This window comes from Rhizophagus irregularis, chromosome 1 (genome assembly GCF_026210795.1).
Source record: "Rhizophagus irregularis chromosome 1, complete sequence".
Taxonomy (NCBI): domain Eukaryota; kingdom Fungi; phylum Glomeromycota; class Glomeromycetes; order Glomerales; family Glomeraceae; genus Rhizophagus; species Rhizophagus irregularis.
The window spans coordinates 3,736,705-3,754,500 of NC_089429.1; the positions used below are offsets into that span (position 1 = coordinate 3,736,705).

A 17,796-nucleotide genomic window follows, 5' to 3' on the forward strand; every position below is an offset into this window, starting at 1 on the left:
TAGCTTATTAGGATTATTTTGATTAAATAAACCAAATGGTAGTTATCTTATTTTCTAATATTATTAATATTGATAGAAATATAATTGTTTAAAGTTTTCAATTATTTTATTATTTATAATTTTGTTGAATAAGATATTGAATAGAATATATCTGAAATATATTTAGAATATTAAAGTTTTGGTGAAATATGTATTATATATAATACTGCCTTTTTCTTTTTATAAGAAAATATAAAATTATTATAATACTTTTTTATTGGAAAGTAAATTAAAAAATCATATATTATTACAATTTGACTTATATTATTAAAAGTAATATATGCATCATTTGCACCATTATTTTTAGATCAAAATCAATAAATTATTAGAGGCATTTTGAAAAAACTGGTGATGTAATATAAGTGATACAATTATTCATTTTTTTTAATTTTTAGGTCATTTTAGCATTATATTTTCTATAAATATTCTTCTAGAATTAAAGTCAGTAGTGTAAAGTGGTGTAATCATATAATAGGTAATAGGTCATACTTCTTATATGGATGTGTATAATAATGATAACTTTGATGATGGATATTGACCAATTAATTAAATAATTTTAATATTTCAATTATAAAAATTCTGTAATTTAATCAATGATATACCATGTTTCAAGCTTTCACAGCTGTTATGAAAATAAAATTTTATTAAATTTTCCTTCCGTAATTAAATAATTTTAGTTGAATATTATATATACTAATCATCTTATCCATTTTTCATTGCAATGAAATGACAATTGCACTAGCACCACCACCACCATTACATACACTGGCTACACCAGTTTTACCATTCTTATTTTGTAATACACTAATTAAAGTACAAATTATTCTTGCACCACTACATCCTAACGGATGACCCATTGCAACAGCACCTCCAAATACATTTACCTTATCTTTACTTAATTCAAGTAATTTTAAATTTGCCAATGCTACTACTGAAAATGCTTCATTAATTTCAAAATAATCTACTTGTGATATTGGAATATTTCCTGCGTGTGCTAATGCTTTTGGAATCGCTAATGAAGGCGATGTTGTAAACTTAGATGGTGTCTTTTTGAAAGAAAAAGAAATTTTTTAATGTTTAAATTGGTTGATTAATCAAAATAAATAAATAAATAAATAAATATATATATTACCTGAGCAGCATCACCCCATCCATTAATTTTAGCTAAAGTTTTTATACCTAACTCTTTAACTTTTTCACCGCTAATCAAAACAATAGCTGCGGCACCATCACTTAATGGTGAAGAATTTGGTGCGGTCACTGAACCTTTCTCAGTAAAAGCTGGACGAACCGCACGTAACTTATCAACATTAAGCTGTAATAAAAAAAAAAATTAATTATTTTTTTATTTTTTCAATCCTCAATTAAATAAAATCATGTAATTATAAAGTTTTTTTACATTTGAAATTTCATCATCTTGAGTAATGACTTTATTAGGCTTTCCCCTGCCTCCAGAAACAGTTACAGGAACAATTTCATTTTCATAAACCCCATCGGCAAAAGCCTGTTGTGCACGTTGATAAGAAGAAATTGCGTAATCATCCTTTAAAGAAATATATATGAGCGTGTGTTAATAAATAAATAAATTATTATCATTATTATTAATTATTTTAGGAAAAATAATTTACTTGCTCATCACGAGAAAATTTGTATTCATTTGCACATTCTTCAGCTGCCATACCCATAAGATAATTGTTATATACGTCTGTTAACCCATCTTTAACAATACCATCAACAAGAGTTTGGTCTCCATATTTAGATCCAAATCTTGCACTGGGTACATAATAAGGAGTGTTTGTCATTGATTCAGTACCACCTGCAACAACAATCTATTCATATACTTTAGTTAAAAAGAAAAGGTTTTTTTTTTAATGATTACAATTAAAACTTACATCAGCGTTACCGGTGATAATTGTTTGAGTACCTAAAATCACGGCCTTCATACCAGATGCACATACTTTATTGACAGTTGTAGCAATCACATTATCAGGAATTCCCGCACCAAGAGCAACTTGTCGAGCAGGATTTTGACCTATAATTAAGAAAAAAAATTTTTTTTTTGAATATTCAATTATAAAAATAAAGAAAAAAGACAAAGAATAAGTTCTAATTTAAATGATTACCAAGGCCGGCTGAAAGAACATTTCCAAAAAAGACTTCTTGAACATTATTAGGTTCAATTTTAGCTTTCTTTAAAGCAGCTATAATATAAAAAGAGAAAATTAGAGTTTTATATTAATTATTTAAGAACCTCGATGATTGATTCGATTCAATTGATTACCTTCAACAGCAATTGAACCTAATTTTACAGCAGAGAGTGATGCTAATGATCCATTAAATCCTCCAAGAGGAGTTCTTGCGATAGCAGCGATATAAACATCTGTCAAAAAAAAAAAGATATAAGAGTTTATATAAATTACATATTTTAATCTGAATTAAAATTGTTTGTTCTATCAAACAATAATTTTTTTTAAAAAAAATTCATACCTTTCTGAGTCATTTTGTTAAATATATAAATGAATTAATAAATTAAATAGAATTAACCAAGAAGTAAAAAATAGAGTTACCTTAATTAACATATCCTTTATATAAAAATTTTTGTAAATGTTCCACAGGTCGAGATGATGAATCCGATCAAGGTGCGAATAGCCTTCCTTATTAGGATGAAGGTTTTGGAGAATATCAGACCATGCTTAATCATATGAATGCCGATCGCGGTCAAATTAATGTAGCAAATCGGGTCCGAGAGAATGAAAGTTAAGATCATTCCTATATATCCATTCTAAGGAGTATAGCCGAAAAGATAAAAGTTAGTGGTCCGACCATGTGGATTTCATAGATATTTAGATATTTCGTATTTCGTAACTATTAATTACGAATTTGGATTTACAATCCGTGAAATTCAAACTTTTTCTCATTTTTCTTATACAGTACACGAACTGTTCCTAAATACAAAAACCCCATTTTAAATAATTAAATAATTTAATAACACGAACACTATCCTCGAATCTCTTCATCTCTGAAATTATGAAAATTTGAAAGCATTAAGGTTCATAATGCATGCTGTAATCATCCAATAGTTCAATTCTAAATGAAGAAAACGTTAAAATGTTTATTCTCTTCAAACTTACGTAGGATAGTCGTAGAAATATTACCAGTTAAAATAGTTAAAATTTTCTCATAATATCATAAATCGTCCCTTTATTTAAATTTTTTTTTCTAAATTAATTAAAATAATTATATAATGCAAATAAAATAATTTTATGTTTTTAAAAAGAAAATTTTTTTTTTAGTGAAAATAAATTTGTCGGGATCGGCTATCTGTATATCCGGTCCATGAAATTTTCATTCTAAACATTAATTTTCGTGCAAATCATTTTTTGGGTCAGCGGCGTCGTAAATCGTAATTCTTTCAACATTATGTATGATATATAATCAAATTCTGATATAATGCCAGGATCCATGTGAGTTAATATAAATTAAAATTAGTTTATTAAATGTTAAAATGAAAATCTTTGTTATATCAAAGTTATACTGATATTGAAAAGTAAATTAATCGTTATAATGAATTTTAATAATATATTGATATCGATAGTATCGGTATACCGGGGTCAGACGCTAAAAAACATTTAGATTTGCGCGTTTACCTTGTAGAAATTTTAAGAGTTAAAACTAGATTAAAATAATTAATTATTTTACAGGGTATCGGATTTAAACTAATCATTAAATCATTGTAAATAAGGGTTTTGAATAACTTGTTTTACATATATACTTATATTTTATACTGTATAAATGTATAAGAAACGGAAAAAAAAATACTGCAAGTACTTGAGGCACATCTTCTGTAATCTTACGCTGGTTACATACAGCTTCAAGGGATACTCCTGAAGTTACAGAATGAATCATCTTTAGTCACAAAATGGATGTCATTTTTTTAGCTAAAGGTATAAATTTGGAAAATTTTAATTTAAAAAAAAAAATGAACAATTTAAGAATTAGTTCACATAAGCATTCCACATTTATATTTATTTTTTTTATTTATTTTCATACTTTTACGTTATCAATCTTTCAATAAATATACTTTTTTATTGATGCACATCTCTCTTTAAAATTAAATGCACATTTCCTTATCTTTCTCTCTGTATAATCTGTATAATGCACTCTGAAAAAGAAAAAATCGGTTCTTATTAATTTTTTGTATCACCTTTTACAGATGATGCATACGCATATTCTTGACTCTTGAGGGGTGCATATGTGGAGTCAACTGTAATATGTTAACAAAGAATTTGAAAGTGAGAATTATGATTGGTGGATTTCATTCGTACACTATATCGACGATAAAAGTAATTATTTTAATCCTGGCCACGTTTGGTACTTGGTACCCCAGTTTCAAGTTTCAGTATCTACAAAATATAAATTACATAATCCTATTGATCCTAGAAAAGTATATACTGTACAAGTATAATGTACTAAAGAAAACTTATTTTTTATCCTGAAGCGGATTTGTCTTACAGACCACTTTTGGGTTGTAGTTTACATAAAAAAAAAGTCCGACAAACATTTTAGGCCGAATTACATTTTTAAATCCGCCCGCATCAATTTTTCGATATATGAAATCACATGACTTTGATATAAAAGAATTCACAGTTCACAGTTCACGTATAAAAAAATTTACAAAATTATTATTTACGCCATATAAAAATGAAAGCTTCTCACCCGCATCATTTTCAATATTTAATGTCACGAGAATCTTATTTGTCCGGCCTCACCGTCGGTATTTTTATTACCGTCGGTATTTCAACGCGCTATAAGCCCTATGACAATTTTGATTTAATGTATTAAAATTTTTTAAGTCTCAATCTCTTTATATATTTCATTCGTCAGAAAAAAAGAAAAGATTTAGATTTTTTTTTAAAAAAAAAATAAATCAAAGTTCAATGACTAGTAGAGTATGTAAACCAGAGAATAGTGTTTTCCATTAAAAAAGGTTTATTAAATAACTGGAAATAATTGATCAAGTTATTATTATCTCTCATAACAGCTTAATTAGAAATAAAAACGTTAGATTTGTCGTTGGCTATGAAATCCGCAGCGATGTTGAAGTATCAAAGTTAATGGCCAAGGCATATTGAATTACCAAGTTTAAAATTTGAAAATTTTTTTCGACAACCCGCTACTCTTCATTAATTCAAGAAATGGATTTTCGTTCACGGATAATTTCTTCCAAGATTCAATTATTTTAATTATTTTCTAGTAAAAAAAAATGCAAGTAATACAGAACATGTATCCAAGCCAATTTTCTCGATTTATTACAGAAATGAATAGTTACAATTATTTTAATTATTTTCCAAATTATTCCTCTTAAACTTTTCCATTTTAACATGGTGGATCTCCTGTAAAAAATTGACTTCTCTATCATGTTTTTTGAGTAAACCTCATATAATCTTGATCAAGTACGTGATGGAAATAGGAAATACTTATAAGGTATGGTAGATCTAGGAATCGAGATAACCAACTGGAAAATCATCGAGTATCTGTCCATGCAGCATAAATATTTTGACAATTTTAAAAATGTATCGAACTCGTGTTTCTATATGGAGGTTTAAAACATTGTGGTTTTACCTCTTTATGGAAAATTTCGATATGGAGATACAGATCGATTCAGATGATCAAATGATCGATAATGCATGTCTTGCAGCATCTTTTTTTCACATAAATCTCATTTATCTTCACACGACCTCATAACTAAATTATTTTTCAAGTAGTGAAAGTAGTAGAAACGTTTCTTTTTTGGTCATTTTTAATCTCTAAAAAATGATTGATATGGGAGAATTCCAATAATTGTAATAATCCGGTGCCAAATCTTTGGGATTCCCAAATGAACAGATTCTAGTTCCGATAGTTTGGCTAAGATCTCTTTACTAGACAGGGGTAGCTTGTCTTAGCCTATGAGTTAAACTAGACTAGTAAAGGTTAATAATATAGATCATGTATCGAGTTTCATGTCAGCATTTTATTCGTTGCTCAAGGAAGACATTTCCAAGTTAACCTTTGAAAGAGGTATTGGACGCTTCGAATTGCTAATTACCCATAGTCCACTTGTCGGTTTTTCTTAAATACGTAGCGTCGGTAGCGAATGTTGACATGATAAAAGATAGGATTTTAAAAGCTTTGGACGTATTGACTAAAAAAGGTGTTCTAGAATAAGAATATACTACCATTTTTGAAGTTGGATTGAGTAGAATACATTTCAGTCCTGAAATAATTATGCTCCATATTGACTAAATCTAAAAGCTTATTAAAAAAAAAATGAGTCAAATAGATAATGTTTTGGATAATTTTCCTTGGGTTACCAATAAAAGTTTTATATTCTCTTTTAAGAATAAAGAAAATATCGAACATATTTTAAGTCGAGTAGATGAAAATCTTGCTATACGTTATTGTTCCATCATTTGGTTCGAGAGATCTTACAATATATGGAGGCTATGGAGGCCTTAGAAATGAAAGTAATTTTTGTAGTAACGGTTATAATTATTGTAGAAAAGCATTTTATGAAAAAAATATCAGAGTATCTGACTATACATTTTCTGTAGAAGATTATGAAGTGTTTCAGATCATAAAAAACTATGTATATGTTATAATGAAATTAGCATAACTCAAAGGACATTACTAAAAGAGTTTTCTAATATCATGTCTATTTGCTAGTAACCACTAGCGAGATCCAAAGTAGTAAATCATTTGGCTTGACAAAGACTTTTCAGCGTATTATAGGATGTAAGCTGGTTGTTACGGTTGTTATGACCGTTACATCCATGTTATGGTCCGTAGATTTACATATATGGATTATATAGTAGTTTCAAGGAAAAGGTATTTCTCTTATATTACGTAATATTTTAACTTATGATTCATATAATAGTAATTTAGGTCAAAAATACTTTTTATTGTGAAATTAATATTATGGATTGTTAACATACGAAAGTCTGGAGAGTCAATTAATAAAAGAATATGTGATGACAAAAATTGAACGTGCAAGATTATGAATATTAACTGATGTTACTTTATTCCATTATGAATAGGTCGACTGCGGTGCATGGACACAGATCAGATTATCATTAGAATATTGGGAATATTTTTAAGACTCCAAGTTATGATCATTAACGAATTTCCCGGAATTAATACCGTAAAGAACGTAAAGAACGTAAAGAACGATCATTTCAAGCAATTTTAGATAATCGTAAAATTTTTTGAGACGTATTGCAAAGGTCAATAATCTACTATCATTGAAAAAGATTGAATTGTATTTAAGAATATTTCTTAAATTAGATGAAATCGAACTTCGAACATCAAAAGACAATGAGAATGAAAACAGTGAGGCAAGGGATAATGTAAGATTTGACAAGATGATTTTATAGATTACTTTTAATGAGATAAGATTATTTTGTAGATTAAGAAAATTACAAAAACCAATTTCGTTTTTTCAAAAATTAATTCTACTGGAATAGAGATTATAAGATATGATTAAGGTTTATTATACTATTGTATGGGAATACCAAAGTAAGTATGAAACGTCTAATTGACGTACTCGAGAAATGACACCGATCAATCCGATCACGTGTGAACTAGAGCGTTATTTATGAATTTGCCCACAGAGTCTTTTATTCATAATTTCATGTATCAGATCTTGTATTTATTACAAATTTTTTTATTTTACCACCAAATCACTAAGTGTTTGCTACCTCCTACAGTCCTACTATATCAGAGGTTGGTGACAATATCAAAGATTCAAGAAATTATGCGTTTCCTATATATTTATGAAGAGTTATAGACGAATATGACAAGACAAAAACCTAAACCTTTTCATAAAAAGTATAATAGGGTTAAAATAGGGATATAATAGTAATTTACATTCGACTATCCGAAAATTCACTTAAATCACGTTCACGTGATTGTGCATAGTTCATCTATTTTTAACACATTGTCACATTGTCACATTGTACACATTGTATTACTGATTCCACTAATTCCGAAGTTCCAAGTTTCCAATTTCTAAAACGGTAAAATTAAAATCATTAAAATTTTAAAATTTTTAAAATAATTATAAAGCATGGGACACCCTGCATTAAATAAATAAGTTTATTTATTTGATTTAATGATTTTACTTTTTATTAGATTGATTTCTATTTAATTGAATCTATTATATTGATCCAATTGGATCCAGTAATCTTCATACATAGAATGTTTGCGTGTGTGGCTTTTTTTTTTCTTGTAATTTGTAAACACAGATAATTGATCTGACAGGAAATTCTCGGGATTTGTTTATTCCGTCAAATCGCCCAAAATCCGTGCCACGTTTGATAAGTTTGATAATCAATATAAACCATATCATAAAAAGACTCATTATATTATTATTATATATAATTTCTTTTTTATTGTTAGTATACATTTCCTTCAAAAGTTTAAGAAGATAATTCTTTTTGCCAAGTTTCTGGACCACAAATTTGAGGCACGCATTCTTCTAAAAACAAATAATTAAAAGTTTCACAGGTTTATTAAAATTCCAAATATAGTTTAGATTATCAACTAAAAGTATGAAACAAAAATGGGATATATCCGAACTAAGGATATATAATATTCTATTTTAAGATAAAATTTCAAATTTTTTTTTTTTTACCTTTTTGTCTCATGTTTTCATGATCAGTCACGTTTGCATACCAGTTTATTATTAACAAGTTTTAATTGTTTGTTTTTATTGGCGGTTCTTTAATGATTTTTTTATATTAACTAAATGTGGTTATAACGGATTTGTTCTTTTTAAATATATGATGTTATTATATTTATTTATTTATTTATTTATTATTATATTTTATTTTTTTTAAGTGGTAAACAATAAAGTATTAAGAATTTTTTTGGCTGAGTATTAAAAAAAAAAAATGACGTTTCTTTTTGACGGAGCCAACGGACTTTTTTTTTTTCGAAACAAAAAAGAACTCGTTTTTCTTATACTTAAAAATATTTTTAAAAAAAAATCGATAAAAGTAAACAAATTAAACTGGATCATTTCAACATTATTATTATTAAAGTTATTTATTAATGAGAATAATACATTATTATTAGAATTCTTGATGATCTCGGATATTAGAGATATTTTTTTTTTTACTGGTTCTTCGGATACTTAATCTTAAAAAAGTACCGAATCTTTTTAAAAAAAATTGATCTTTTATGGTAAAAAGGATTGAAAGTTAAGCAAATAATGAAATATGATAAAAATGATAATGAAAATAATAATATAATGTAATGTATACAAGGATCATCCAAATTGTTGCAACGTGCACATCATTTTCATCATACAATTATTATTCAGAATCCAAATTTGTAAAATAATTAAATTTCTTAGTTTTGAATAGTTTGAATAAAAAAAAAAATATTCAAATGGTTTTAAATAAAATGCATATATTATTTGTTGAAAAAATAACTTACATCATCTTCGTCGTCATCAATCATATAATCAATCAATCATTATCATAATATCATCATTATCTCATATATCATTAATCTTTTATCAATCATATATCATTGTATTGTATAACAAACCTTTTATACACTTTTTATACACTTTTTAATACACTTTTTTATACATTTAAATTTTTTATTACAATAACTATTTAACAAATAATTTTGGTTAAAAAAGAAAAAAAAAACCCTTTTTTTTTTATTGTCATATTTGGAGATTTATGGTTTATGGATATGACCGGATTATCAAGTTCTTTTTTCGGAATTTCGGAATTCCGGAATTTTTAATATTTTATTTATTTATTTATTTGTGTAATTCTCATTATAGATCAAATTTGATAAACTTGGTAATTTTTTTTTTTCTTATTTTTCTCATTTTCTCATTTTCTAAAAAATAAAATCGGAGCGAACGGAATGTTAAAAATAAAAAAAAAATCTTTTTAAGAAAAAATAAACCAGTTTTAATCCTTCTTTTTTTTTTAAAAAAAAAAAGGAGGTCATAAGAAGGGTCATGAACAATATAAAAAATTGAACAAAAAAAAAAAAAAAAAAAAAATTAAAGTTTCAGTGAAAAAACTTTCATATGACATGAATTCTTTTTCGGATAAAGTTTACTTTTATTTAAATCAAAAAAAGAAGAAAGTTTATAGGTTTATAAGTTGTGTTAATGTAAAAAAAAAATGTGTTAATATGTGTTAATATGTGTTAATATGTTAATGTGTTTTATGTTTTTGCGTATTTGTTATTTTTTTTTTTTTTGCGATGTTTGTTGTTTTATTGTGTGACCTTCTCTCCCTTTAATATGAGAAACAACGAATAAAGGAATTGAACGTTTTTTTTTTTATTATTATTTATTATAAATAACTAAAATGAGCCCAAACCGATTGTTTTTTTTTTTCATACTACCAAAAATAATTTTTCATTATACTAAAAATGAGGAAAATTAAAAAACCGATTGAAATACTAAAACTGAATGGTCTTTTTTTTTATCTCCCTTTTTCATTTTGGCTTAGTATTTTTTTTTTCGCCATATTCCGAAGTTAATCAACAAAAATAAATATTTTCAATAAAAAAAAAGTGAAGAAAGTTAATTTTTAATTCTTTTTGTATGTGGCTTTCATTCTCTCTTTTTCATTTTTTTTTTTCGAAAAAAAATTCTTTTTTTTGTTTATCAATCACGTTATAATGTTTATACTTTATACACACAATGAACTTAATATATATTTATTAATACTGTAAAAATACTGATATATTGAAATATAAATATTTATTAATAATTATCATTCGTTATATAGTCGTTATATAATCGGAAAGAATCGCAAAAAAAAAATCCGAAAAAAAAAATTGTCATGCGATAAATAAAAGAAAGCCTAGAAGCCTAGAATCGGAATTTAACTAATTTGTTTAAATTAAAATCAATAAAGTTTTAAAAATATTTTGTAAATACTTTTTATCCATTTTGAATGGAAATTTTTTTTCCTTAAAGAAATTACCATTTTTTACCATAAATTTACTGGAGTAATTACGGCGCGTGACGCAGAAGGGGAACGGGGGAGTTCGTCGGAGATGCAATTACGAATTTTATTTATTTTGTTTTTTTTTTGGAGACACAAACAAAAAACCCTGGCTATTTAGGTTATACCATTTTTAAATCATAAAATCATAACTACGCATACCTATTTTACGTATGCTGTAACTACGCCACAAATAATTAAGTTGTCACTTTGTCACTTTGACATAAGTTATTTTTAAGAAAAAAAGAATAAAATGCAATATAATGTACGTACGTTTGATCATATGAACTACAATATGTCTTGATTTATACAATTTTTTTTGACGTTTAAGGAACATGTTACATGCAAGTTCCTGAAGCAACCGGGTAATAGTTAACTATACATAGATTCATTATATAAGGAAACAAGAAATTTATCTGGTTATTTTCTAATATTAAGAGAAAAAAATTTAACCATATCTCAAACCATTGTTCTTTAAAATATCATATGTCTTTTAATGCTCTTTATATCATTTTTATTGTTCATTGAAAATATATATTGATGAAATAGGGAATTACCCGCCGTTTTGTATCATGACATATTTTATTTTGATTAAAAAATTTGTTAATGTATGGTAAACATACTAATTAAAACCGGTTTAGTTAAAAATGCAATATTTACATGTTATTTTTGCAGTTTATAACAACATATTTTTACTCTAAGCATTTAGAGATATAAATTATTTTATTAAAAGGGAATATGCGAAATGCTTCCCGCTTTTCGTCGATCGAGCATTGCATTTTTTTAAATCTATTTCAAAAAGATGGTAATGATCTACATGTTTAAATTGTACAATACATGATTTTTTATTTAAAATAGGTTAGAAGGATTTTTTTACAATAATTACAAAATATTGCATCGAATTTTTTTTTTCTCTCTCTTCTTTTTTTCTTATACATTACATACATTAAACATTTTATACATTACATTTGCATTTTTTTTTTCAATCGTCATTATCGTCATTATCATCATTATCATAATTATCATAATTATCATCAAAAAAATAAATATCTAAATTAAAGATTAGAGGAAGATTTAGGAATGATGGTAAAACGAATCACAAGGATCACGTATAAAATGAGTAACTTAAGTAATCAGCAAAATTTACGCCTTTTACAATATATACTGTATACATACATAACATACATACAGTATATAACTTTTCAATAAATAAAGGCGCACGGGACAGTTTTTTTTTTAGTGTTTCAAAAACCGAATAATTCCAAGAAAAATATGATACTGATTTTTTACTTGGTATCATTAAAAAGATGTACAATACTTTTATGTTTGGTTACAAATACGATTGATTGTACACTTTGAACATATGATATTTACGTTTTATCTACTTCAAATTTGAACCAAAAGAGACAAAAAATTAAATGCTGCAATTTGTCGCTCCTTTTTCAATAGAGAGATAATCTTTTTTAAAAAAAGCCCATCGACAATTTTAGTCTATTAACGGCGGTAATAAATATTCATTAAGTATAAACAGTTTTTAGTTTCACAAAATATTTAATTTTACAAAAAAAAAAAATTTTTACACGATTGAACTTTAATGACTTTTTTTGAAAGTGAAAAAATACAAAAATATAAAAACTTATCTTATCTACTGTTACTTCTAATGACATCTGTTTTTAATAAACGTTTAATATTTATCATTTTTGTTCATTTGTTTACTCTTATTAACGTAATCGTGTGAAATAATAATAATAATAAACTTCTTTCATTTTGCGCGGGATGAATTGTGTCACGGAATTTTACATTTATTCTTCGCTCCGAACAAAGTAAACGTGTGTATATGTGGATCTTTTGGATTACACGCGATAAATATTAACGCGGGAAACAAAAATTTTTTATAAAGTGAACAAAAGTGAACTTAAAAATTTTTTTTTTTATAATAATAATAAAGAAAGGAACAAATTTTTTTATTAAACACCGCGAAAAATCATATTTTATTCTTTGTATATACAAATAGACTTTCAATGATGAAAATGCAAAAAAAAAAGAAAAAAAAAAATTACAAAAATAAAAATTCTAAAAAAAAAGATTTACAAAAAAAAAAAACGAAATGATGTTTGTGTTTGTGTTAGTCGTCCGCGATTAAAATTTTTTTTTTTTTTCCAACCCAAAAAAAATATATTATGTCGAAAAAAAAAAAAAAAAAAAAAAAATATTAAAAATTTACAACTTAAAAAAAAAAATTTTTTTTATCATACAGTGTGTATAAAAAAAAATAAAATAAAATTTTTTTCATTTTTTTCATATAATATTGTTAATTTTTTTTAAAAAAAATGTTAAAATGTTTCTTTTTTTTTTTTCACAAATAAAGAAAAAATTGTAAAAAAAAAAAATTATTTTTTTATTCTAAAAAAAAAAAATGTTCTAACTATATAGCGTAAAAGATTTTATCATTTTTTTTTTATCAGAGAGGGAAATAATGAAAATTAAAAAAAAAATGTAATTAATTATTTTCTAAAATAAAATTTTTTGTTGTTGTTGTTTATATTTTTCACGCTCTCACGATTTTATTATTATCTTTAGAATTTATTTATCTTAATTTTTTTTTCATGATGCATAGAATGAAAATGTTTTTTAAAAAAAATGTGTGATTTTGCTTTAAAAAAAATAGATGTTTTGTTGTTTGTCGTTATTATAAAAAAAGAAGGAATGGTAATATGATAAAGGTGATCCGTTTGTATCCAACGAACGAAAAACCAATATATTAAAAAGTGTAATGAAAATTTATAAATAAAATGTCCCATTTTATCCATATCTAAAAATTAGTAATTTACAAATATAAAAAAATGTACAAGTTGCGTCAAGTAATTTCGTCAAAACGAGTGCCCGATTCCTTTTGACGATAAAACTTAACAAGTAATATTTGGATATTTTACATTGTTTCAAATATCTAAAAAAAATTAAGAAATTAATTATTAGCAAATGATTTTTTTTCGTTGAATAAAGAGAATTATTACTTAAAAAACTTTATAACGAGAGCTTACCCAATCTTCCATTTGAGCGTCGTCGGCTGTGACGTCTTTTTTGTCAAGAAATTTTACGATCCAATCATCCCACATACAATCTTCTGAGATATCAGATAAAACGGATAAATTTGAAACAAATGATGAATCTGATTCTGAGCTGCTTTTCCTGGTATGTCTTCTTGTATGATTTCTTTGATGGTTTTGGAATTTACCCGCTACAACATTGGCCGCGGCAAAGGCACTTGTAGTTGAAGAAACGGTACTTTGTCGGGTACGACGTTCAGATGGTTTACGATCATTTTCTTCAGGATTTTGTTTGTATTCAATGTTGTAAACTAATCTATCTCTTACTGAACTGACAGTTACTTGAGCTGGTGTTAATAATGTAATAGAGGAAGTGCTTAAAACACCTTCGCTACTACTATTAACTTTTTGTTTATACCAATTTGAATAGTATGCCATTTTTTTTTTAATGTTGGTTTGTTTTTTTGAATATAATTTCTTTTTAAGAGATTATTATATAAATTTATTATAAAAAATGTTTTTTTTTTTGAAAGAAAATTAGAAAATTCCTCAGTAGGTATTTATAAAAATTTTTTTATACAATGTATTGTATTATATAAACGGATCTGCGTTATATTTTAAAAAAAATATTTTAAATTAAATTATATTAAAAATTGTGATTTATTTTGATAATCATATTTTTTTTTTTTACAATAACAATATAAAAAAAATTAAAAATACTAACTATTTATTATTTATTATATTATATAACAATATAATATCTAAGTGGGCGGAGTTAAATCAACAAAAAGCATATGAATCATAAATTTAAAAATAATTATTGTAAATCATTAATTTTTATAATATATGAATGAACTGCTAAAATTAGTTGTAATACAATTTTTATTTTATTGTAATAAATTATAATTGTATATAATAATAATATATGTATAATAATATGTATAATATGCAAGGGTATCATTATTGTAAAAAAAAAAAAATTTTTTTTTTTTTACTCGTTTCACTTTTTTTTATTATCATATTTTCTTTGTTTAAAAAAATGAGTCATGATATGAACTCATGTTCCCGTAGTACGATTAATTACTTGTTTAAACCACATTTTCAGTTCTTTTTCAAACTCTTTTTTTTTTTTTTAATGACCGATCATAAAAAAGTAGGAAATATATTGTAATACCCCACAGTGATTTTCAGTTACCCAATTTAAACCAACTTTAGTATCCTCAATAGAAAATAACCTACTACGGTAATGAGTACTGAAAGCTCATTTGCTGACATTATCATAAATTATTACTGGAAGGAGATGTCCTAAAATTTAGGATAAATGGCTAAAACTTATATTTATTACGTACACAATTGATTGTAACAGGGAGTAAAAAAAAAAATCTTCTAAATTTAAACTCTTTATAAATTTTTTATTTGATCTCATGTTCCCAATGATCGGATGATGGAAATTTTTTTTTTCATGAGAAAGATTTCCTGATAATCATTTTTTTCTTTTTTAGTGGTTCAATAACAAAAATTAATTACAATGTATGAAATGTATGATGCAGAAATACAGCGCTATATTACATTAAGATTACGCATAACTTAAATAAGCAAAGTAAGGAAAAGTAACGTAGTATAAACTAGGTATAAAATGGTACAAAGTTAGGTATAAACTAGGTAAAATAATTAATCTAGGTAAAATAATAAATCTAGGTAAAATAATAAATCTAAGTAATAAATTTAATAAATTAAATAAATTATCCAGGAAACTAGGTAATTTCCCAACTATTTGGTAACACTCCACAAAATTGAATATTATGTTCCATTATTTGTTTATGGGTGTTCAAACAATGACATGTTATTGGCTATTGGCTATTTAATTAATATGACCCTTTTTCGTATAGAATATCTTTTTCGTATTGATGTCACATGTATTATTTTTCAATATGAAAATTTTACGTAATCTCCCATATTAGATATGCAGGATAATAATTTTTTTAAAAAAACAATGTTTTTAGCTACATTTAAATTTTGTTTTCTGTTGAGAATTGCAAGACAGAAATCCTCATATGTGATCAACTGAGCTGGTGGCGTATTTCAATGGATTTAAAGTTTTTTTCAATTTACTGTGTGAATATTAAAAACCGACTAAGTAATATTTAGATAAATTGGTGCTTTGTTAATCGTTTTTTTATAAAGAAAATGGAAATCAAATCTCCGAATTTCCGTAATTTATAATTTACGTAATTTATGAAATTAATCACGAAATCGTTTTTGATACTCGATAAAGGTTTTTTTTAAAAAAAACATAGTAGATAAGAAAGACAATACTATTGCCAATCATTATGCGAAATTAGTTATATTAGTTCTAATCTTAATATATCTTTTTAATTTTTTTTTTTGATATTATACAATCATATTAATATTTTGGATGATTTTATCCATAAAAAAAAAGATAATTTTTTTTCTTTGTATGATTTTTTTCTTTATGGAAAATATTATTATTATCCAATGATTTCTCGCTTTAAAAAACTCCTATTGTTCATTCATTCATTCATTCATACATTTTTCATTCATTTACTAAATTAATTCAATTCTTCCTATTTTTTTTTTTTTATTTTTAAAAAAAATACAATTGGTTAAAAAAAAGTTTTTTTTTCGAATTTGTTACACACAAAAAAAAAATACGATTAATTTTGATAAAACCAAATTTTTTTTTTAAACTCGTTTTGGAAACAATAAAAAAAAATAAAGTGGCTGAAAAAGCTAAGGGGCTTTTTTTTAAAAAAAAATTTTTTTTTATTATGAATTTCATTTTTATATAAAAAAAAAAATGTCAATTTTTTTAATTGTTTATGTCCACGGAAGTTAAAAGTTTGCATGAGAAAAAAAAAAACTTGTTTAATTACTTGAAATTGGAAAAGTCATTTTGTGGCTTGGGATTTTGTGTAATAGGAGAAATAAGCAGATGATGACTTATTTCTTTTTTTTTTTTAAAAAAAAAAAAACAATTCCGGAATTCGAAAGTACCCGAAAGGAAAGGTATGAAGCCATAATAATATTTTTTTTTTGTTTGATTGTTATAGTAATTAAAGAAAAAGAAACAAGAAATTGAAGAATAAACAAAATGAAACAGAATAAACAAAAAGAATTGTTAGAATTGTTTGAATGAAAAATGGTTAATAGGAAAATTACGGGTACAGTTACAATCATTTAAATCATTTTATCGGATATAATCAATTTTCGTTCATCACGTGTTAACGGAATTCAAAAAAAATTTTTTTTTAGAAGGAATCCGAATTCCCTATAAGATATCCGGATTCTGGAATTCCCTAAAATTGACATTATCGTCAAATTTTGGTTCCAAGAAATAATTTCTTGTTTTAAGTGTTATGAATTTGTGATTATTTTGTCATAATCAATATTCATTATTCCTTTCGTCAAAAAGATACGGATCATTCCGTTTATTCACGCATCAAAGAATTTTTTTTTATAACGGATATCCCAAGTTTGTATTCTTTTATTATTTTTTTTGATGATCGGATCAATCCGTATTTAACACATTACGAATTTACGAATCAAAATATTCGAAATTTCGATTTCACAAAAATAAGCTACTAATAAGCCAAATAATCCACAGTAACCAATTAAAAGGTTTGTTTATCATCTAATATCTTTTGCTATGAAAATCCATCTTAAAA

General features: G+C 25.1%; 3 protein-coding genes across 3 annotated transcripts; 1 reads left to right on the forward strand and 2 right to left on the reverse strand.

The window, feature by feature from the left end:
• Nucleotides 1-625: 625 nt before the first annotated feature.
• On the reverse strand, nt 626-2,539 carry OCT59_000757 (erg10 acetyl-CoA C-acetyltransferase; the record flags this gene model as incomplete). Its single annotated transcript, XM_025318559.2, has 8 exons — nt 626-1,085; nt 1,172-1,354; nt 1,439-1,582; nt 1,668-1,868; nt 1,932-2,071; nt 2,163-2,240; nt 2,321-2,419; nt 2,527-2,539. The coding sequence occupies 8 exons, from the start codon at nt 2,537-2,539 to the stop codon at nt 753-755; spliced, it is 1,191 nt and encodes a 396-aa protein (XP_025175766.1). The 3' UTR covers nt 626-752.
• A 4,338-nt stretch (nt 2,540-6,877) lies between these two features.
• Nucleotides 6,878-7,854, forward strand: OCT59_000758 (uncharacterized protein; the record flags this gene model as incomplete). The annotated part of the gene is made up of 7 exons (XM_066139084.1): nt 6,878-6,906; nt 7,116-7,125; nt 7,268-7,301; nt 7,363-7,424; nt 7,484-7,510; nt 7,563-7,593; nt 7,766-7,854. The coding sequence occupies 7 exons, from the start codon at nt 6,878-6,880 to the stop codon at nt 7,852-7,854; spliced, it is 282 nt and encodes a 93-aa protein (XP_065988519.1).
• Nucleotides 7,855-13,992: 6,138 nt separating this feature from the next.
• OCT59_000759 (uncharacterized protein) lies at nt 13,993-14,548 on the reverse strand (the record flags this gene model as incomplete). Its single annotated transcript, XM_025318558.2, has 2 exons — nt 13,993-14,010; nt 14,105-14,548. 2 exons carry the CDS (start codon nt 14,546-14,548, stop codon nt 13,993-13,995), a joined length of 462 nt encoding a protein of 153 aa, XP_025175765.1.
• Between the last annotated feature and the right edge of the window lie 3,248 nt (nt 14,549-17,796).